Source organism: Eublepharis macularius, chromosome 6, assembly GCF_028583425.1.
Source record: "Eublepharis macularius isolate TG4126 chromosome 6, MPM_Emac_v1.0, whole genome shotgun sequence".
Lineage (NCBI taxonomy): Eukaryota > Metazoa > Chordata > Lepidosauria > Squamata > Eublepharidae > Eublepharis > Eublepharis macularius.
This window is the reverse complement of record NC_072795.1, coordinates 73,857,743-73,881,104: the sequence shown is the minus strand read 5'-3', so window position 1 is coordinate 73,881,104 and position 23,362 is coordinate 73,857,743. Positions and strand designations below refer to the sequence as shown.

Here is a 23,362-nt window from a genome sequence, read left to right as displayed (position 1 = left end):
GAATATTTTATTAGGACAGCCAGTTCTAATTGTAATTATGGCAACCATCTATTTAATGCTTGCTTTTCATGTTACTGATACAGAAAGGGGGGAGGACCTTAATAAAACCTTACTAGAAATAAAACTTCATAAAATTTATTCATATATTTTAAACAAGTTAATATAGACGTCCACAAACAAAAGAATTTTTACAATGATGAAAAAATGTAACATTTTGTCAGCACCATCCCTGTATCATTACAGACAGAGGTGTGGTCAGCATTTCAGTACTGATTTTTGAAGACTGGCACTGGTCCATCTGAACGACAAACAGGGATTGGTTCGGATTCTTTGTTTTGTCTCGTTCGGTTCCTCAAAGTAGCAATTGGCTACAGCACCATTACAGTAACTGCACCAGTTTAAGAAATCTCAGAGGAAACAAAAATATCAATAGCAGAAACTGAAAAAATAAACTTGCACTGAACTACATACATATTAGAAAAATATTTGTCAAAGGATACATCTGTTTAAACTCAGAACATCATTCTTAGACAAGTACAGTATCACTACATAAAACCATAGCACTGTACATGTAATTCCCCGTTATGCACAAACTGCTCAGAAAATTCATAATTCAGTAAAAGCTGAAAGAGGCTTGCTGGTAAGCATTTTGAACATTTGGGGGAAATTACAATGGCACAAGCCCGAGTCATGTCAGAAACTGGCTAATATGGAAAAGGAGAAGATGAAATGTATTTGGTTTTAAGACCTGTCTTGGGTATGTTTTACCTCTGACTATTATTTGTTTTTTTCAGAATATAACTCAGAATGGAAAATTTAAGCCCAATACAAATTACATGACTTTTATTAACTGATTAAAAATAGCTAAGTAGTAAGCTTCAGAAGCCTGCAAGCATAAGGAAAATGTTATTTTCAAACAGATGTCACACTAGAGTTTCAAGTTCTTTCGAATTTCAGTAGCAGGTTTGAGTATCAGTAGCAGGATTTTATTTTATATACGGCTATTTAGCAGGACTGTCACAGAACTTAGCTGCTGATGAGAAATGCCAGTTTTTTGTCACTTGTGCTTTTATAAAGTAATACATGTAGCATGTAACTTAGTATGTGTGAAATATGGCCATCACATTATTTCAGGCAAAAGCACCAAGACAGAAATTCTTCAAAAAAGCACATTTTTTTTCCTTTGTGGTAGCTATCTTAAATGTTTGCTTGGGGTAATTTGATAGAGAACTTTGTATATAGGTAAGGGATTTCACATACACAAAATAATGTCTTTTGTTGATAAGCGCTTCATTCAAGATGCTTAAGCCATTCTAGTAATTTGACAAAAAAACCCTAGCAAGCTATTACGCAAGGAAACTCACAATACATCCCCTGGTTATTGCCAGCTGGAGAATTATGCATTATTTCTTGCTTGTGGGTCAGTTGAACATATGATGGGATGAAGCAGATCATCCGACGAAGAGAACTGTGATTCTCGAAAGCTTATACTACAGTAAAGTTGGTTAGTCTTAAAGGTGCTACTGGTGTATAGTGAAGGGAACTATTGGATTTCAGTTTCTTTTTTTAAAAAAAGATGAAATAGTTTGCTGAGGCGAACACTACTCTCAAATTACCTACAGCAGTGCAGTAATGCTGCAAAACAGGTTAAATATTAAATATTTGCCCAATGTCTTGATTCTACCTTGTGTTGTCCATGATGATCCTTAAGTCCCTTTCACAGTGAATTCAGTAACTAAGTTTTTAATTCTTACATGACAGAAGAGCGATCCATGTCTTTGTAGGTTTTGTTATTTTATTTCCCATTCATGCCAAGTTCATTTTTGCTGCAGGACATCTGCATCGTGAGCATTGCTCACTGATTGCCACTTCAGTGAGGAATGTTTCTAATTACAAACCAATACAGTGTGGTCATGTTTAACCTTACTAGAATCGACAAGACTTTTGCCATGTTGAACTTCGCATGTTAGAGACTAGGTCTTTATTTTTAATAATAACTCTTATATGCCGTTCTTCTAGATAAACTAGTACCCCACAGAGTGATGAACTATGTCACTGCTGCTCTTATCCCCACAACAGATCTGGGGATGAGGAGAATGGCTTACTCATAGCCAACTACTGATGGCAGTAGTGGGATTCAACCCAGCAAAGTGCTCATTCGCAGCCCAACTACTTAACCACTATGCTACAGCTATGTATCAAAGAAGTTATATGATGCTACTATAATTCCATTGTTGGGCATATATTCTGCTTCCTTGTGAAAGACCGTCTTTCGTGCACAGTCATAAAAATACGTTTCACACATGCTTGAGCCCATGATCTAAGCCACTGGAAAATTCTGCCCACATAACTTCTGAAACAGTTACTAGCTGTTTTTGTCCAACTATTGCCATGTGCAGGATACAGCTTTTACTATGCCTAGAAAACTTTGCTTTTTGAACACTTTCTGAAAACTGAATCCTCTACCTGGTGGCAGATGAACATATGATGGGATGAAAAGTGGGCCAGTATAGAATGTTCAGTTTTCCCACAGCTACCATCTGCTCAGGAATTGTGTGAGATATTATCCAGTCCTGTTCCTTCCACTGTGGCAGGTTGTCTCATGTACAATAGTAGCTGTACTGTACTGTCACTGTACTGGAACAGAATAAAATCTACACCATATTGTGTGACAAATGGTAAAAAGGAGATGGGGTATTAAATTACAGAGATACTAGAGGTACCTGAAGTATGATAGAGTAGTGCATAGCAATCTTAAACTAGGAGCTCTTAGTTGCTGTTAACTTTTGCTGTTGAGGCATAACTTGACTCTGCTGTCACCTTCAGTGGTTTATTAGTAAGTGGTATGCATACTGTTTTTACCCAAATGTTAACGGGATATTCTGATTTTAGTTCCTAAACTCTTTAAGAATAGGTTTAATGCCACTTGTGTATATAAACATGTGATTTGACTAGCAACAAAAAATTATGGTTGACAGTCCAGAGAACTGTACAGTCAAGAAATTTATCTTGGCAGTGTGGTTGCAGAAAAAAGTGACATGGAATGTGGCTTGTGCTGTTTTCAGTAGTTTTTGTTAAGCATGTACAAGTGAAGTAACTTGGAAATCTTTGTATTATCCTTTGGAACTTTTCATCCCATGTAGTAGGATGATGAATGCATGTCAGCAGCTAGTATTATGAAAGTGGAGAAGGAAATACTTCAGCTTGTAAAGAGAGTAAGACTGAGACTAGACCATGTTTTCAGCAGGCTCTCATTATGCATGAAATACCCAGGCCTTGATTTCATGAAAACAGTACTTCACCTTTCTGATACTGGAAGCTGCTGTGATAATTGTTTCACCATTTCCTGTACTTCTCATAAAGCAATCATGGCTGTAGTTGAAGTTAATGGCTGTTTTCCTGGTGACAGATTAGCCAGGTCCTAACATAAGTGAATTTTATAGTTTTTTTAATGAAGACCAATGAACTAACTACCAAGTAGGATCCCAATTTTATCAACTATGAATTTTAAATCAATTGTGAATTGACAATCTTTGTGGTTCATTCCAATAATAGTCATATCCTAATATATATCCTCAGTTGCAAGTCATGACACAAAAATAGAATGTGGTTATAATTAATGTCACTCTAGTGCTTCAGCCAGGACAACATATAGGGGAGAACAGGCATTAGGTTATAGCTGTTTCCATTTTCTATTATCACTTCTCAATCATAATATTTCTGTGGTGGGCAGGGAACACAAGTTGATGGTAGGGCACATGATTTGCAAACAGAAGCTGCCAGGCTCAGTCCCTGTACCTGCTGTTAATAGAATTTTGACTGGAAGGTTGAGGAAGAGCTGCCAGTTACAGTAGGCAATAGAGTTTGTGTGCACTAATTCTCTTGCAAGTTGTACAATTTCTCTTTTCAGACATAATTAGTCTGTTTCTACACCTTTTTGTGAGGTAAAGAACTGCTCTTAGTATTATATGCACACAGTCACATATATAAAATAAAAGGATCTTCACAAGTAGCACGGGGACAAACTTGGTTGCCTCATCTCTTGAAATAAACATTAACGTTCCTGATGACTGATAAGTCGGGATACCAATTTGGCTACAATTTGGCTTTTATGCTTTTAACCTTTGGGACAATAGAATTTCCTGTTCAGTGCAGGTCTGTTGATGCCCCCCAGGAGACTGATAAATCCAGGATGTATATCAACACCATTTTGAAAGTACTAGCCATAAGCTTCCATCCAGATTAGTGGAATGAAAGGCTTTAATGGCTTTAAAAATAACTTCAGTATAGGCCACAATGAAACACTAATGCACACAAGACTAAGAAAACAGAGCTCCAGTGCAAACCTGTGTAGAGGCAAAAACTTAATGCACTAGTAAAGAACACACGAAACATACATGTTTTTCCTTCCTACAGCAGAAGATTCCTTGCATAGTAGAGGAGTGGGGGGTGGGGGAACATGGGCTTGGAGCCCACAGTTAATTTTCATTAATGGAACATAATATGTTTTGTAGATTTTCCTTTTCTAACTTGCCCTTTATGTTGTTCCTGGGTTTCCTGTTCCTAATCAGCAGCATTTCAAGTGGGAGAGGGAGCAGGAAGGCATGGAAATCCCATGCCGCTGAAAGGAATGCCTCCCTAGAAGTGATACACCATGGAACTCAAATCCTGAGCTTACCTGAGACAAGGCATTCAGCTCTAACTGACCAAATCTTAACTGGTATAAACAAATCAGACTTGTTCCATTCTTGTCTCCCTTCACCTAAAAATTATGCGCAGGAAAAGATAGATGTTGAGAGCTGAATAATAACTGATGGCACTTTTAAAAACATTTTAAACATTCAGAAAAAGAATCTTACCAGTTTAACAAAAATAGTATATATATTGGCCTATGAGAAAAAATTCCAAAGACAACAAATAGTATAATACCTTGTTATTAGGATCAACCAAAATACCACAGAACAGTGCAAGCTTTTGAGATCCCAAGCACTTTTCATCAGGCTGCATGTTAAGTACAAACAAGAAGCAAGAGCCATTTCCAGGGCATGTTGGCAAATCCAAAGTCTGCAATGCATAGTGAATTTTGTCTTGCATCCATCACCAACCTAATGAACAGTTCCAGGGAACTCAAAAGCTATTTTGTGATATTTTGGTCAATCATAATAAAAAATTTACACTTTTTTAGCACTATGAGCAGCATTTAGCAGTCAGCCTAAACTATACCTACCAGAAAGACAAGGTTTGTGTAGAGGAAGAGTGTGCATCCATTTATATGTAAAAAGGATCTCTGAAGTGCTGTGAGGATGTTCCAAGACACAGAGCAGAATTTAGCAAAGTAAGTACATGGTTTCATCAACAACCATATCTATTCTGATGTTAAACCGAAGGCTGGTATACTTCTGGCAATGAACTGTGGTTTGCTTGTCTCACTAGAGGCAATAATAGGTGAAGCAAGATACACTATTCAAAGCAAGTTGCATAGAGGAGAGTGGCCATTTTCTTCTTTCTAAGACAGACTGAAAAAGATGCTGACAAATTCACCCTGACTGCTGTATCTTAAGACATGAATGTGTATCTCACTGAGCCATCATACCAAGGGTTATGGTGATTTTATATAAGCATCAACCAGTGTGTGTGTAAAATGTGGTCTAGGCAGCCAAGCCTCATTTTTCTATCCCAGAAATATCAACTAGACATGATCTGCATGCACCATAAGGGGTTGATACACCATAAGGGACCAGTATTCTGTCCAGGCCGCCTGCCATTGGGACACAGCCGTTTTTTTGGGGGGGGGTGTTTTCCCTGGTTCCTGTACCTGAGGTTCTTCTCCCCCCCCCCAAAAAAAACCCCAGGAAGTGCCAGACACCACAAAACCTTTGCCTGGTTACAGCCAAGCTACTATGATTCTCACCCATTCAACACAAATAGGTTAAAAGAGCTACCACAGCTGATTTTCATTAGGTGAAATCACTAGCTATGGGCTGGTAATAACTCAGTGCCACAAAGTAACTCATTTGAGTTCTCATCAGTTATTCTGCCAATCTCATAGAACTGTGCTAAAACCCTATAGCTTCAAACATGCAGATTAATGGGCCAAATCTATAAAAGTACTCTTGGTTCAGTTGAAAGTTTTCTCCCTTTTAACTACAACTAATGGGTTCTTATTCCAGCCACTAGAGGGAGAGAGTACCACATGCAGTAAACCAGATATATTAGTCACACAGGGAAGATCAATGGATAAACAACTGGATCCACGCTTTAATAAATGGGGAGGGAGGGGGAACAACACCCTGCTATAAACACACTATAACCCTGTGGCATTAGGTTTCTATTTCATGACACAGGTTCTAAAATTTGTGCCTTGTATATTATATGACACAATAATAGCTCTGGAGTGAATGAATAACATGGGTTTAAATGCACACACAGCATATCAGTATTAAGACAAAATCTACATAAGTCATTTGGGGGTCACCTAATCACATGACCTATAGGTTTTTTAAAAAAAATCCAGGCACAACAAACATGGGTATTCTAAAGTCTCATGAGTGACCAAGAGGGCAGAACACAGCGCATTTCAGATACAGAAATGTTTAATGGTGTTAAAGTGCTACTATTAAGCAGAACCATTGCTAACATTTAAACACAATTCCACTGCACTGCTAAATGAGGTTACCTTTTTTTAAAAAAAAAAATTGTTGCCCAGCCCTATCTAAAAATAATAAAATTAAATCTACAGGATTGAAATTAACAACCCATTAATTATAATCGGTAATAAGTTATGAGTTTTATAAAGCATTTTTCCTTATTTCTCTCTTTTTCTTTAGTAATTATTAGGGATAGGCAAATTACTTAAAGGTGAAAAAAGTCAAACGTGTCATTTATGAGGTCTCTTTTTTTAAAAAGGAGCGAAGTTTAAAACTTGGTAAACGAACAACCATCCTTGTGGATAAAAAGCTTAAAGAAAAGCTAAGAAGACCTCAAAGTGCAGGTTAGAAAGCTCATTTGTAAAAGAAAAATAATAAAACATTGGATACAATATTGTTTTGTTAATAGCAACAGTTTCTGCACAGGTAGGAACTGTAGGCCTTCCTTAGAAATCCATGCTGGCGCACTGTTGCAATGAGAGACATGCTTTGTTAACTACAGATTTGTGACTAGGATAGCAATCCAGATGGCAAAGTTTGCAAAGGGACGCCAAAACAAAAAAACAAGAAAAATCCACACACACACAAATGAAGAGCCATAAAACCCCGGAGAGTTCCTGTTCCTTTTGTGCCTTGCAGCAGAGTAACAGGGGTCCCTTTTCATTGTGTCAATTATAAAAAACGTTTGCAGAATCATGCCTATGAGTTCTAAAAAGACATTGTTGCATGTAGGTTCTGTCATCTGAACACTTTTACAAACATTTATCAAAATAATCTGCAAAAAAAAGGTCATTGTGGCTCAGAACGGAGGCTGTGCCATTCCTGCACGTCAGGCCTTTTACAGGCTCGTCTTTCTTTCACTGTCTGTGTTGGGAGCATCATTTTATGTTGGGAGTTACTTCTGCAGCCACTGAATCCAGAGAGCAGTTGCACTGCGTGCTGGTAAATTACAGCTTCATACCCTAGTGCTAAACTATGTGGCACAAGCTCTTGCCTCGAAATGAGGTCCAGTGGAAAGTTGAGTTGAATGGGAATTGCTTCCAGATTTGCAGCACCTCTCTTTCACAGGGCATGAGCGGAGCTCCTCACTGTTATTACTCTTAGGTAAGAATGATCAAAGCTGGCTAGAAAAACCCCGTGGGTAGAAAGCAGTGACTGGATAAGCTTCTGCTGGTGAGAGTACACAAACTGTCCAACTTCGTAGTTTTCTTGTTCAGGTTAAGAACAAAAATCTGCTTGAGCTGAGTATTGGGATTTTCAGAAGCCTGAAAAAGGTGCTTTGTAGTTTAAAATATTGTGCAAACTCATCAGGAGAGGCAGATCCAATAAACTACCACCATAGCTACTTTGCCCCATAGCTTGGGACATATACATGGATATTCCAAGTATGCTAAATTATTACCATATATATTGGACAGACTTTTGTTTTTTTTAGCACCACAAGAGGGGATGAGAAATGGTCACTTTTCAGGAGACGTGACAAATTATGAAAGAATCAGAGCGTGAATCACTAAGATCCCCTGTCCAATCAAATAATCTCTGAGCAAAACCTTTCACTATACATTTATAGTACAGCTGAACACAGTCCAACTGAAGCCTACTGGAGTGATGTCTCAGACTTCAAAATAGCTATGGGTTCAGCGCTAAGTCAGGAATTTGGGACTAGGACAGTATGGAGAGTGGTTCATTCCCCTGTTGGATTCCCACCCTCTTGTTGGGCCATGGAACTGTTCTAGAGTTGCATCTTTTGAAGCTTAGCTGTTGATGTGTGGTTTGGAGAAGAAAAACACTGTATCTAAGCCCTGCCGCGTGAACTTCAATTGCCCCAAAGATATCATCTGCTCTGCCCTAGCACCATGCTCTAGGAAGTGAAGGAGAGCTTGACGCTAGCGCTGGAGTAACCCTCATCACTCCCGACACTCTGCAAACTGCTGTGGTCATCAATGTCACTCGTACTGGTTGTGCTGATATCATCCACGTCTCCATGGGAGAACTCTGTGCTTTCCACATCCACTTCTATTTCTTCTGCAAAAGAAGGAGACGCAGATTAGGGTAGTGTCAGTACAAGGTCACTGTTCCTTTAAGAGCACTGAAAAGGCGAGGGACTGCTAATGTTTTGGTCAAGTCATTAGATTTTCTTTGGAAGGTCTGCTATAAACTCATCAAGGCAAGGAAGAGTTTAAAAATTGCCATATTATATTACTGCTTTGCAGGAATTATAACATTTTAGGAGATACCAGATGACCTGGGTTCCCAGTTTAGCAGCCTTTGGATTTGTATTTGATTACTGGCGAGAAAAACGGTTTATTACTGCAAAATGATTTAAGTGCAATCATTTTGGTTAAAAGGTTCTTGGTTAGAATAAAGTGAAGATAGAACACTGGTATATACTGCCCAGACTAATAATTACCAATACAGTTTGAAATCACACTACCCAGGAAAAAGATTTCCCTGCCCTTGCCTTGTCAGTTCAAATTGAAGAACTTTGTCACAAACCAGGGAAGGAATGTTAATTATATTACACTAGTTGAATGCAAGAGTCATTTTTTGCTGGTGAGAGGAAGGCAATTTTTACAAATTCCCCTTCTCACTCCAGCTCTCCCCTCCACTCTCTTCCTGTAGATTCCATGCCCCCCCCCAGCAGCATTTTTGGGGAGTTCAGTGAGCTACAACGGGAGGGAGAGGCAAGAAAGTTTTGTTTCACTAACGGAAGTGCCTTTCATGGGTGGGGGATGACCCTTGGATCTAGCCCTATACATTTACATGTTAATATCACATAATTCTGCGTTTTGAACAAATAATGGAGGTTAACTTGAAAACCTTGCTAAAATTGCTAAATTTATATTCTTACCAGATTTTAAGGAAGAAATGAAGAAAGAAATGTATGAAGCATTGGGATAGTTTGAGGGATGGAAAGAAGTTATGCAGAGCGTAAGTACTCTGTCCCTCTTGGAAGGATGAATGACTGGTGCCTGCACCTTTGGAACTGAGTCAAAAACTCAGAAAAAGGAAACGGTACAGCCCAGGACTACACTGCCTTGGAAAGCTGACAGGAAGCACACCTGGACGCTCGGGTATATTAAATTTTGTAAAGAGTAGAAACATAGGAATCTCAGGGAGGGGGGAACTAATCCTCTTTTTGAATGTTTGAATTGGTTCTGACAGCTTTGCCAAAGATTGTAAATTTCAAGTTTATTACATTATTACAATTTCTTTTTACAACAGTGAAACATAAAAATAATTAAAATCATTATTCCAATATCTGCCCCAAATCTCCCCTCCCCTGAAATGCTGCAGGGAGTCCCCAGGGCACATTCAGGGCTGCAGTGGGAGGGAAGAGGCAAGGAGGGCATCCTCCATGAACGTGGGATATTACTTGGACCACTATACCATAAAAATATAGGCATACTTGGGTGCATCAAATACATGGCTTCATCATTCTTAGAAAGCAAACAGGGACTTCCACAGGAAAGCATAAAAAACCAGAAATGCTTTTGAATTTAGAGTCACTTTGGAGGGAACCCAAAACAATTCGCCCCCTTCAGGTACAGTTAAGAATGATCTGAAGATACAAAGTTCTAAGACAGATTCCACAGAAACAGCTATTTGTGCAGATACATTCTTAGGGGGAACACAAATCAAGCATTCTTGTCTCTTGTTAATCCATGTTGAAACTGGGTGAAAAATATAGTGTCAGATTCCAATAACAAGCCTGAATCAACAAAGTTTTGTAGGGTAGACAAGATATATCAGGTTGACTTTTGAACATTTAAAATTAAAACATTCCAACAGACTAATCTATTGTTCCACTTCTTATGCATCCTAAAAATATATGCTGTTGCTTCTTCTGTCAATATAGACACGGAGACCTGCAGGAAGGACATTTTAGTGCCCGAAGAGGATCAAGGTTCATCAGTCTTTGTAATTATTATTAAGCTGAAATAGGTTTCAGTTTAGTTTCTGTAATTTACCTGGCTTTTCAATATGATATACTTCATGCAATAAAAGTTGTAAATTATCATGTGATAACTCAGGTAGGCCATTAATTTACTTGTGATGTTTGTACAAGTAAGTTATTTTTATTACATTACTGCCTTTGTTATGATTTATGATAGATAAGTTTTTTATTATGGTGGCAATACTGGTAAGAAGCTGCATTCAAAGACATTTCTGTCACACATGCATTTAAGAGTTTTCCAAAAATGTGTTTTGTGGTATTTTGCAACTACAGAGAACAGCTTGATAGTGGAAACCCATTTAATTATCAGTGGAGGTTCAAAAATGGAAAGTGAAACTATTTACCAAAATTGTGGATGTATTCTTTGGCCACATTGTGAAGAGACCTTTACCGTTCCTCTGCTTCTGTGGATTTTTGATCATATGCAAAATCATGGTGACATTTTCCAGACTTCGGCTAGATGTTACTAACGTTGGTTTACCAAGTGATTACATGCATGCTGTATTTACATTCCTGCTTGGGGAATTGTCTATATGGATCCCACATGGATAGTAAAACTTGTACAAACGTAAGTGTGCAAAATTCAGCCAAAGTGAAGTAAGGTTAAGTGCTACTGATGGCAACAGAAAAAATTTCCCATGCATCTCGTAAAATCAAAGGGCATATCTTTGGCTTGATTGTGTAACATGTCACTACTAGTTTTTCTCAGTATTGATCAGGACTAGCAAAGGGGGGAGGAATGGAAGGAGTAATTACACCATACAGAAACAATAAGCATAGGTGGTGCTCTTGACCACCTATCTTGTGAACCCTGCACTTCTGCACTTATGTACAGGCTGATTTTCTTCTGAAATTCCCTGGTATGTTCCATTAGCCATTGTAAATTTGCAATGTGATCTCTGGTACCTCTTCCTTTTCTGAATCCATCTTCAACATCTGGCATTTCTCATTCCATATACGGTAAGAGTCTTTATTGTATAATTTTGAGCATCACTTTGCTTGCATGGGAAATTAACACGATTGTCCAATAGTTGCTGCACTCCTTGGCATCCCCTTTTGGGGGGATTGGAATGTAGACTAAGCATAAAGTTGGACAGTACAGAAAGCTGACAGGAAGAAAACTGATTCATTTGAAATGTGGTGCTGGACAGCCAAAAAGACAAATAAGTGGGTACTAGATGAAATCAAGCCTGAATTCTCCTTAGAAGCTAAAATGACAAGACTAAAGCTATCGTACTTTGGTCACATCATGAGAAGACAAGATTCTCTGGAAAAGTCAGTAATGCTAGGAAAAGTGGAAGGCAGCAGGAAAAGTGGAAGACCTAAAATGAGATGGCTTGACTCAATAAAAGAAGCCACATCCTCCAGTTTGCAGGAACTGAGGAATCCTGTTAAAGATAGAATGTTTTGGAGGTCTTTCATTCATAGGGTCGCCATAGGTCGGAGACAACTTGATGGCACATAACACACACACCCTGAAGCTCAGGATGGCATATATAGGCATCTCCCTCCTCCATTTCATCCTCACAACAACCCTGAGAGTATCATCAGCCCAAGACCCAGTGGCTTCTTGGGGATTTGAACCTTGGGGTCCCCATTCTTTGTGTGACACACTAGCCATTACACCAAATTGGCTCTCTTTCATAGCCCCATGGGTTAAAATTGTTATCTGGAATCATTTGTGAAGCTGTTTAAGGAAAACATGCACAGAGCATTCAAGATTTAGATGATGGCAGAAACAAGTCCTCTTGTCCATTGAACCAACTTAAAACAATGGATGAAGCAGCCAAGAAAAGCAAGGTGTGTGTAAGACCTCTCTACCCTTTGCATCTTTATCTGACAGCTGCGACAGTCACAAGTAAAAGCCACAGGTAAAATGTCAGGCCTCGCTAGGGGATTCTCTCAAGACTCTCCACTTCATCAAACACGGTTGTGTGAGTTAAAGGTCTTTATTATGCTCCCTAGTAGTGCACGAGTTCAGAGAATTGCCTGGCATGCCAAAGCCAAGTCGTCCTCAAGAGGTCATACCTCCAGTCCCCTTCAGTCAGTTGAAGTTGGCATGAAAGTCATGAAAGAGACGCAGAGCTGAAATTCCCAAGGTCTGTTCCCACACCGCTCCAGATGCATTGATAACACCACTCGGCCCAAGCAAAGCAAGATACAGTGAAGGAGGAAAGCTACCCCACTACCCATCCCCCCCAGTAGAAATACATTTACAGGTATGGCAGGCAGGCTGGCTTGCCTGCCTGACATCCCCCTACAAAATCACATCTATAATAAGATCACCCCTCCCTCGGTTTATCAGGATAATGTTTGTGAAAAGCTTCTATGAGTCTTTTAGCTACTCACCCCGCTCTGAATCAGAGCGATCTGAGGATATGGTGGATCCAGTGCTGTCCATTCGTATTCGTTCTATCTCCTGCGAGCCTTGCAGCTGCTCCAGTCTTCGCTTTAAGAACCTTTGCTCTCTTTCCAAGTTTTCAAGCTGATGCTGGCTTCTCCTGTCAGCCTCTTCAAGTTTCTGCCATGACAAAAAGACAACCCAGCAATTATTAATTTGCATCCCTTGCCCAGCCAGTTTCTGCCTCGTTCCTTCCCATTTGCTAACGTCTGAATTTCTGCTCTCCGGTGGCACCAAACCAGTGTGCCAGTGGCACAAAGTGCTGACACGCATTTCGGTCTGAATTTGGGTTGGAAGTGAAAACAAAATCAAGGAGAGACTGAACATCACGCTTCATTTACACGGGAATCCTCTAACTCAGCCACAGGCAGACCTTGTTCAGATAGCTTTTAATACTTTCTCCCAGTTGAAATTTGGTGACTGGCATATCCTTTGGTGGTTTATTATGTATTTTTTTCAAAGCAGTTGCCCATTTGAGCAACAGTTTATGTAATCTACTGCAGACTCCTTTGATTGCAGCTAGGAAATCTTACCAGGCCAATGCACGGGGTTTCCTGATGGCTGGCATGTTGCATAACTCTAGGAGTCATCTCAGGCTAATGCCATCCGTTTAAGCAAGCAGGGTTCCCCTCCCTTGGTAAGCCCGAGCTGTTCCAGGGTGTTTAAGCACAGCCTGATCCTTGGGAGCTTGGCATTACCCTTTATGAAAACAAACCATCAAGAGAGAAGCTGGGAAGCTGCAGACGGGCACATGCCATGCTGCGTTAAAATAGTCTGCCTCTTTGTTTTCTTATCAGCTATTGTGTGTGTGTGGGGGGGGTCCACTGCGGCTTCAGTACATTCTACAATTTGCAAAGATTTAACACACATCTATCAGCACCCCATGCAACCCAGTGGCCTTTTCCTGTAGCAAGTGAACTGACTCACTCACTCTGCCTATCTGGAGGTACTGGCTCTCTGCTTACAGCAAGTATGTGTCTGGATTTGGTTGGAGCTGAAAGGAACAAAATCCAGGGGAGTCGTAACACTGTGTTTCATTCATGCGGGATGCATTGCCAGATATGGCACAGCACGTGGACTGGACTGTGTTGGTTGATCTTCGACTGGTCCCTCCTGACTTTGCGGGGTTGGATTTGATGGACTTTTTGATCACTTTTAATTTTAGGATTTTTTTTAAAAACCTTCATTTTCAAAGATTATAAAGCCAAATTTGGACAAAGGTTTTTTAAATGTTAGTTATATATTAATGAGAAACACATTCTCATTTATTTCTTTTCACTACCATGTGAGCTTGGTGGGGATGAGACACACAATGTCTTGCCCAAACAACTGAGGGCCTTCAGGCTGAGCAACTATTTGAATCAGAGCCCTTCACAACTATACTGAACTCTCTAGCCAGTCCCAGCCATATTTATTCAAAAGACTCCCTGATTTTACAGTGACAGTTACAGCAAAGCATGCTTAGGACTGCAGCTAGAACTTATTTACCATACTCTTTTCGACTTATTCGCTGCTTAAAATGCAAATAAAAATATCTCAATGCTAGTCCTATACCTGACATATTGGACAGATGAAGAGACAGTATAAAACATACCACCCACAGGCAGTATCATTAGACAGGATAAAAGCTCTGATTTAAATCAATGTCATGGGATTAAACCTTGGAACAGTACTACCCTTCCTTAGCTCAATGGCCGCTGGATTGTAACCTGATTACAAAACTGAGCATATTAAATGGTGCTGGCAAAATACCAGCTAGTGCAGTCTTACCTTGATATGCGTTTTGGCTTTATTGAGAAGCCCGAGGGTTGTGTGTCTGGTGCAGTCAGGTCCTAGTGGTATCAGAACTTTTAAACGTTCTAGACATAGTCGGAGGTGAGCTCGTCTACAATGAAGAGAAACAGGGTTAGAAGCAGAACAGCACTTTGCAGTGACACAAACCTTCCCCTAGAAAGTCCACCCCAGTTCCCTCAAATAACTGCAGCAACTTTGGTGCTTAAGCACACCAATGCCTGACATTCAAGGGCATTTATCCTTCTGTGTCAAGCCTCTGACATGAACTATATTTCTCTGCTACAATCATGATGCTTGCCTTGATCTGATGAACATACAGAAGGGGTCCAAAATACACATGCTCTTGCTGTCCCCTGTTTCAGACTTGAAGATTTGGGCGAGAGTGGCTGTTGCCATTTACTGTGCCAAAAGATCTGATACTTTTCCAGACTAGTAATTCCAGAAGGGTAGCTGTGTTTGTCTGTTCCAGCAAAATTAAACAGAAGTCCAATGGCACCTTAAAGACTAACAAAGGTTACTGCAGCGTAAGCTTTTGTAAGTCAGATGTGTGTAGCATAAATATATATCCTCTGAATGTATACTCCATGCATAAGACACAAAAAAGCTCATGATGAAAAAAAATCTGTTAGTCCTTAAAGTGCCAACAGACTCCTTTTTAACTTTTATAAACTGGTATATGTATTGCCAGTTTGCACAAAAGTCAAGTCATACACATAAACATGGCACAGTGGCTTCCAAGGTACTCCTCCTCCTAACCACACAGGAACTTTTGTGATAGCAGCAAAGCATTTAAAAAGTGGACAATGAAGAAATCTGGGCCTCCCTTTCGGTTATTTTGAGTATTCAAAGTAGAGAACTACCTTTCCTCATTGTAATCATGTTTCTAAGTTTGCTAATGACACTTTGAACTTTTTAAAGATGCTTTGGGAGCTAATTTCAGCTGGAAAATGCAATATAAATATAACAAACTGTCATACATGTGATTATTAGTTTGGCAAGGATTAAGCTACATCCATCATATAAACTCTTGGCACAATCAAGAAAATCTCAGCTTTCATTCAGCCAACGTAACAAAGATAAGTGTAGCAACCACACATGATGGAACACCATATCATTGTCTCCTCTGCCCCACCACTTGCAATGTTTTCAACATCCAGCCATTGTTTCAAGAGAACTAATTCAAGAGGTTTCCTAGTAGGGATTAACAAGGAGTTTGAACGAGAATATGGCATGATAAAAATTACATGCTGAGTGCAAGACATACACCAGCTGTGTCTTGACTCAATGTGCATGCAAATTGTGTCAATTATATGTATCTTAATATGCAAATTTCTTTCCACAATTCTTTTCCACAGTCCTCAATAATGAATAGTTTTGACCACACAGAGTAAGATTCTCAGATCTGCAGAAAAGGACCTACATGGGATGGCATGGGAATTCACATATGCTGTTACGCCACACATCAGCAATGAGATCAAGTGATGTCTTTTCATGTATGAAGTTGCTACCACCATAGGCCAGAGTTTTTGTATTCCCTGACATAATTTCATCACCCAATGTGTTTCAGGGGAGGCAATTCATAAATTCAGCTAGTTGTCACTGAACCAATCAATGTACACACATGGATGAACTGGCCCTTTGCTCTGGATTCCATTCCAATGATACACGCAAGGCTGTTACTTCTGCTATGATAACTAACCTGTATAGAGTATTTTCAATTTCCAGCATACTGCATAGTTTCTGCATGGTGCAGTGGTTAGAGTTGCTGGATTAGGTTCTGGGAGAAACAGGTTTGAATCCCCACTCTGCCATGGAAGCTTACTGAGTGGCCTTGGATGACCTTCATCTCAGAAGCAGAATATTCAAGATTTACTGTACCACCATAATAAAACATCAACTTTTTCAAACAAAATTTCTTCTTAAAAAAAACAAAGACATTTAAAACTGTAAAATCAATCATTTTTTGACAAAAGGGTCTTCATCAACAAGCCAGCATGTTACCCAAATACAAAAGAGCTTAAAAACATCAACATCTAACATTCTGTGAAGATAAAGATTGGAGATGTAAATTTCATTTAATAAATATGTTAATATGTTAACATGCTCATGCATCAGTCCTGTGTACAGATGATTAACCAGAATGGGAAAAATGCAGATTCCACAGGCACAGATGGTCTTAGAGTTCACAGGTAACTCTGCCAGTTTTCCAAGCTTTAGAAAAATGTTTAAACGTTTACAGCAAAATGTAAGTGATAAATGAATTCTTATTGTTTCATATTTTACATCCCAAATAAAAACAAGATAATTACAATTAAATCACAAAACAGACAAACCAGTTAAAAGTTTACAAATAATTAAAACGTTTGGGTCTTAAATTATATTCTGTTTATATGATACCATTAATGTTTATGGGGATTTATAGAGCAACATAACCAAGAAAGCTAAGTTGCAATTCAGAGGAGCCTACAACAGGAATTAGATTACTTTGCAGGGTAATAAGAATCTCAGAATTCATGCTGAGTTACTTTTTGAGAATCTTTCTCTTCTGCAATAGTTTTAAGCCATCTTCTGATCTAAACCAACTAATAGAAAGTTGATTGCTGTTCATTCATTCATGTATACCTACTATCCTTAGCTCGAACAAATCTTCCTGATGCTTATTCACAAATCCCCAGATCAATAACACAATGACGTCAGTCTCTCTGTTGGCAGTGAAGGCATCCTGGTCCCTGAACACCTTCATCAGTCATGTTCATAGACAAAGGAGGAGAGTGTGAGCTCAATCCCACTGAATGGAGGCCAAAATTTTTGTCTTGATGCTTTATTTACATTTTGTATTTCAAATCCACTACTGTTAGACATTTGAAAGGAGTCTGGGGCGGGGAGGGGGCGTAGAGTGGGTAATCGTGCAATTATATCACTGACAAGCAAGGATGATTAAGGGTGGTGGGGTCAGGGGTTTGGCTGATGAACTGTCAGAAGAAGAGCAGCACCCACTAGAGAGGACAGCCTGTCAGAGTTTGCATTCTAAGCCTCCCTTGACAAAAGCCCTCTCATTCACTTGGAAAAACAGCCTCAAGGCTCTCTGACTTTGCAAACAAGGATTTTGTACAAGAATGTCTTTGTCTGATATTTTAAAATGCTTTGAATTTTTAAGATTAAAAAAAAAATATTTTAAAAAACTGGAAAGCTAAAGGCATATCTTTAACTCTTGCCCTGACTTCAGCATCATTCCTAAAACAATGACATCTAATCCATATTACTGTCAAGAGGGTCTTCTAACTCAGAAGATGTTTTCAAATTGACAGCTGCCGACTTTAGGGAGCGAGACAATTAATAGCGTCTGCCCCAGCAACAGGTGCACTGGGCAAATGCTTCACAAAGGGCTTTCAAACTCTTAACAGACCTTCAAGCCCAAGCAAGATCTGCAATGACTGGCAACTCCTTCACCAGAATGAACAGGATATCTGCTGATTCCGCACACGTTGGATAATGCATTTCCAATCCTCTTTATAGACCATTTGGAACTAAAAAACAACTTCTAAACGATTGCTAAAGTGCATTGAAAGTGCATTATCCAACATGTGCGGAATCAGCCATCATGGGACTTACAGAGACCACAGCTGAATCACATCAAGCCAATGTAATGTACTAGTTTGAAGTCAGACTAGGACCAGAGAGACCTGTGTTCAAATCCATCCATAAAGCTTACTGGGTGACCTGAGCCAGTCACTGTCTATCAGCCTAACCTACCCCAACAGGGCTGTTAAGAGGATACAGTATAGAAAGGAAAACATGCCCTGTACTCCTCAAAGGAAGGGTGGGAATTAAAGTATAATCAATAAATTATACAATAAATGAGGGTTCACATAATTCTAATTATTAAATACAGAGTCAAGTTTCCATGTATTACATGAAACTGATGATGATGTACACTGAGCAGTACAGACAGGAGAGTTGTCAGGTTCCCCATGGAAACTGGAGGGGGACTGGGGGGACCACGGGGTAAAGGGATGGGCCACTGGGCTGCTGGGCCACTAGCTGGTGACATAACTACATCACCACCAATGTGCTGGTATCACTTCCAAAAGAGATGTCATGTTGCCAACCTGCTGGAAACACTCTGATATTTGGGCAAAACCTCTATGGTTTTTGCCTACATATCAGGGATTTGCCTATCAATGTTATGACACCACTTCCTAGTGTACAGGAAGTGGTGCCAGCATGTTACTGGCAGCATGACAAAGTCATTGGCAAAGGCCTGCACTTTCAGTAAGCCCACCGCCCCATTTCTCTCCAACCACCTGGCTGCAGGAGGCACCGGCAAGGGGCAGGGGATCCACTGCTCCCAGCAGGGGGGTTGGTAACCCTAACAGAGAGCTTAAATTCAAAGTGGTAAATCTAACACCTGCAATTTGTAATTCATGTACAATCTACTACTGAAAAGTCTTCTAAAACCTTTCCTTCTGGGCCCATTTCCCAATGAAAACTGCTACCACCATGGGTACCCCAAGATCTTCAATGGGGAAAAAACTTATGACTACCCATCATTTCTCCCACCAGACAAAAGAAGTATGGGCCTGGTTAGTGTTGGCAGGAAAGTGGGACACACAGAAGAGAAAATGAGACCCTCTCCATTTACAACTGCATCCCCAGAAGTTGCAAAGTTTTAATAAAAGGATCATGGAACTGTACATAAAATGCAGTTTTGCTGTAAGGTACTCTAAGCAGCCTTGTCCTTCAAGCAGTGATTTTCAAATGGTATTAAGTGGACCCATCGGCGGATTGCAGGAGGGTAATGGGTGGCTCAACAGATAGTCAGTGATGGGTGTAGAGCCAGCACAGCTGAGCTTCACACTCGGGCAAGAGGCTGAACCTGGTCAGTTGGACCTGAAGGAAGACAAAGTTCTGCCACTTCTTTTTGTAACCAATTTTTGGGAATCACTGACTTACTGCCTTAGTGTAGTTTACATAGCTATTTCCTGGAACGTTGCTCAATGAATGTGCTGAGTACACCAAGCTTCTTACAGGCATCCTGGAAACTCAGCAGGATGGGTGTGGGCCATGTCCAGCTTTGTATCACAATGAAATCAAGCAAAACGGGATGCTTCATAAGCAGATGAACTGTGTTAGGCTAAACCCTTATGTCCAAATTATTAGCTTCCCTATCCATTTTTGATATGTAAAGAGGGGCTCATATACCCATCCAAGTCAAATCCTTCTCCTGAGTCTGAAGGGCTCCTGTCCAGCTACAGGATCTCTTATTCACCATAAATCCCAAATGCAGTCAAAGTACCTGGCAAGAAGACCAGATGCTATTTGATGTAGGTACTGAGTATGGGAAAACAGAAGAAAAAGAAATACATCTAAATACTGATTTAACAAAAATTTTACTCCTCCTTTCCGCCTTCATAGGGCCACCAAGACGACTAACAAATTAAAACATAAATTAAAAATCTCATGTGTCATTAAATCTCATAAAACCTCATATGCCATTAAAACAAACAGAGGAGTAGTATTACTGAATTTTTCCCAAATCTCACTGTCAGGGTGGTTCCAAACTAACCAAGCATATAGAGCAATTACTATAATTTGTACATTCACTTATATGAGTGGTGCAAATGACATTGCCATCAATGCACTCCCATTCTTTCCTTGTTATGGTCCTGCTTTTTCTAGAAACTGACTTGCTGCTTTGTTTTTGCTTTTGTGCAAAACAGAAGTGTAACCTCCGTGGTGTGGGGATGGTCTCTGCTAGTTCTCTGTGGTCTTAGGAAAGCGCAAGTTCTGGAGCATGTTGGAAAGCATAATTATGCCTGTCAACCTCTAAACAACTTGCTGAGGTCACCATTTTTCAAAAACTGGAGCTGTTACACCACTGCAAATTGTCACCATTTCTACTTCTATTATTTTTTACGGTTAGGCTATTTTCCTGGTGTCATGACATAGTAGTGTTAACTGGCTCAAATAGAGAAAAAAATTATAGAGGTACGGTAAGCATAGTGGAAAAGACATTCAAAGCCCTTAATGGACTGGGGTTGACATACCTACGGGACCATCTCTTCCATTATGTCCCCTGCAGGGCTTGTGCTCTGCAGAAAAGCAGCTACTGGTGGTCCCTGCCCAAGGGACATTTGCCTGTCCTCTATCAGGGCCAAGGCCTTTTCGGCTATAGCTCTGGTCCTGGTGGAACACACTCCTGCTGGAGATTTGGGCCCTGTGGGATCTGTTGCAGTTCCATCAAGCCTTTGGTTGAGGACCGGTGTCCATCCCCTCTTCCATCTTTCATTCTGACTGCCATGTAGGGATCCCCTGCTCTCACCCTCCACCTCCCACCCCCACTTACCTGGCCCACAGGGGGAATGTGTCTCCCAGGGCGTGCCGCAAGACTATGCAGTGTGCTCCCAGCTGGCGCAGTGGCCAAAATCACACCCGATTTGGCTGGACTGAGCCCTGAATTGGGCCACTGCAGAGCACGGGAGTGCTCCCACGCTCTGCAACAGCTGGATTTGAGCCCAATCGGGCCACCACAGAGCATGGCAGCACTCCCACGCTCTGCAGCGGCCAGATTCAGGCTGATTTCAGCCCAATTCAGCCCCCTGGGCAGCAGAGAAGTGCTCCCACAGCAGCCTGTGACTCGTACGATGACATCATCATGCAAGCCCGGTGCAAACGTGTGCTACACACACACTTGACAGGGGAGTGTAAGGTGAGTGCTAGGCCTCCCATCTCCCACCAGGGAGGGTGGGGGATCTGGCAATCCTACTACCATGCCCTGTTTTCCATCCTGCTCTGAGTGCCATTCCACAGCTGACCCTGTAGAATTTGAGTTTAACTACCGTGATTGGTGATAATATTTATAGTTTTATGTGTTTTAAGCCTGTATTTATTGATATTTTGCTGATGTTAGCCACTCTGAGCCCATTTGCGAGGAGGGTGGGATACAAATCTAGTAAAATAAGATAAATAAAATAATATCCTTTTCTGTGATGAAATAACATAGCAGGTAAATGATTTAGTTTTGAATGAAAGCATATCCTATGGAATGAAAGCTATGCTGGTGTAAAACAGAGGGGGGGGGGAAATCCCACCTTTAGAGTTGCCAGCTGCTTGGAGAAAAAATGTTCCACCCCTTTAACAGAGGCTTAAAGTGTGGAAACGGGCAGCTGAAGCTTTTTCATGGCATGGGGTTAAATAAGATCATCTGATCAATAACATCCCATTAAGCCTCTATCAAAGAAGCAGAACATTTTTTCTCCAGGCTGTTGGCAGCTCTAGGTAGCTTTCTTTCTGAAGAAGGTATCAAAACAGTCATATGACTGCAGTTTTCTGACCAGGTTTGGCAGGCAGCAGAAAATACATCCTTTTTAACTCATGTAAACAGATAACGAAAGTGTCCTGATTTTACCTGGCCACACATCATCCTCACTCCTTGCCTTTATTGGGGAGAGTGGCTGAGACAAGGCTCTTTTGACTATTTATTTATTTATAGTCCACCTTTCTCACTGAGGCTCAAGGCGGATTACACAGTGTACTGGGAACACTCCATAAACAATTCAATACGTTATGGATTGCAAAAACTGAAAACAAGCAGAAATCTGATAAAGAGTTCTAACAATGCTGAAAGAAAACATAAGCAATTTAGTAAGACATATTAAACAATACAGAAGCTACCCCATAGGAGCATACTTATAGTAACACACAGTACACAGCAGTATAAACCACTGTCCCCATCTTATTACCAAAGCAGCTGTCTGAACAATTCCCCCTTACAGTACAGTCCTCCTACCTCTCCAAAAAAGCACTTCTGAATAATTCAGTTTTGTATAGTTTGCTTTCCTGACCTCTTTAGGCAGGCCATTCTATAAGGTGGAGGCCACAACAGAGAATGTGCACAACTGGGCAGCTGTTGATTTTATCCAATTGACAGGGTGGCACCTGCAGAAGGCCATAGCAGAGCATAGAGAGAGAGACAGTCCTGCAGATACAAGGGGCCAAGGTAACGAAGGGCTTTATATGTGATAGCCAATGGTGGTGGAGAGTGCCCTCAAGTCACAGCTGACCTATGGTGACCCCCCCCACCCCACCCCCCGGTGGGTTTTTCATGGCAAATGACTAACAGAGGTGGGTTGCCATTGCCTGTCTCTGCAACCCTGGTCTTCACTGGAGGTCTCCCATCCATTTACTAACCAAGGCCAATCCTGCTTAGCCAATATCTTGAATTAAATCAGGTAACTGATGAGCAGCCAATGGAGTGACTACAGAATGGGAGTAATATGCAGGCTCCACTAGCTCCTGATTATTATCAAGCTGCATGTCTCCATGTTGACTTTGAGGGGAGACCTACGTAGAGAGCAGTATTAGTCCAGATCCGCTATGTCAAGGTAGGGGGCCATCTTCTGCTGGGCCAAATGAAGTTGGAAGAAAGCATTTTTGCAGTTGCATTAAGTTGCTTCTCTAACAGCAGTGCTGGATCCAGCATAACTCCTAGGCTTTTAAGGTAAAGGTAAAGGTAGTCACCTGTGCAAGCATCAAGTCATTACTGACCCATGGGGGGATGTC

At 40.6% G+C, this 23,362-nt stretch overlaps 1 protein-coding gene across 4 annotated transcripts in view; it reads right to left on the bottom strand.

Moving 5' to 3' along the window:
• Positions 1-119: 119 nt before the first annotated feature.
• The window catches only part of MXI1 (MAX interactor 1, dimerization protein), a 112,964-nt gene continuing 89,721 nt past the window's right edge, over positions 120-23,362 (bottom strand). For 2 of the 4 annotated variants that reach the window (XM_054982352.1, XM_054982355.1), the window contains exons 4-7: positions 14,777-14,891; positions 12,955-13,126; positions 8,604-8,672; positions 120-4,762 (exon numbers count right to left, since the gene is read on the bottom strand). In XM_054982352.1, coding sequence (XP_054838327.1) covers positions 4,662-4,762; positions 8,604-8,672; positions 12,955-13,126; positions 14,777-14,891 — 457 coding nt within the window. In that variant the 3' untranslated portion in view covers positions 120-4,661. Of the gene's footprint in view, positions 8,673-12,954; positions 13,127-14,776; positions 14,892-23,362 lie in introns of all 4 variants that reach the window. The other 2 variants (XM_054982353.1, XM_054982356.1) reach the window with 1 other exon arrangement.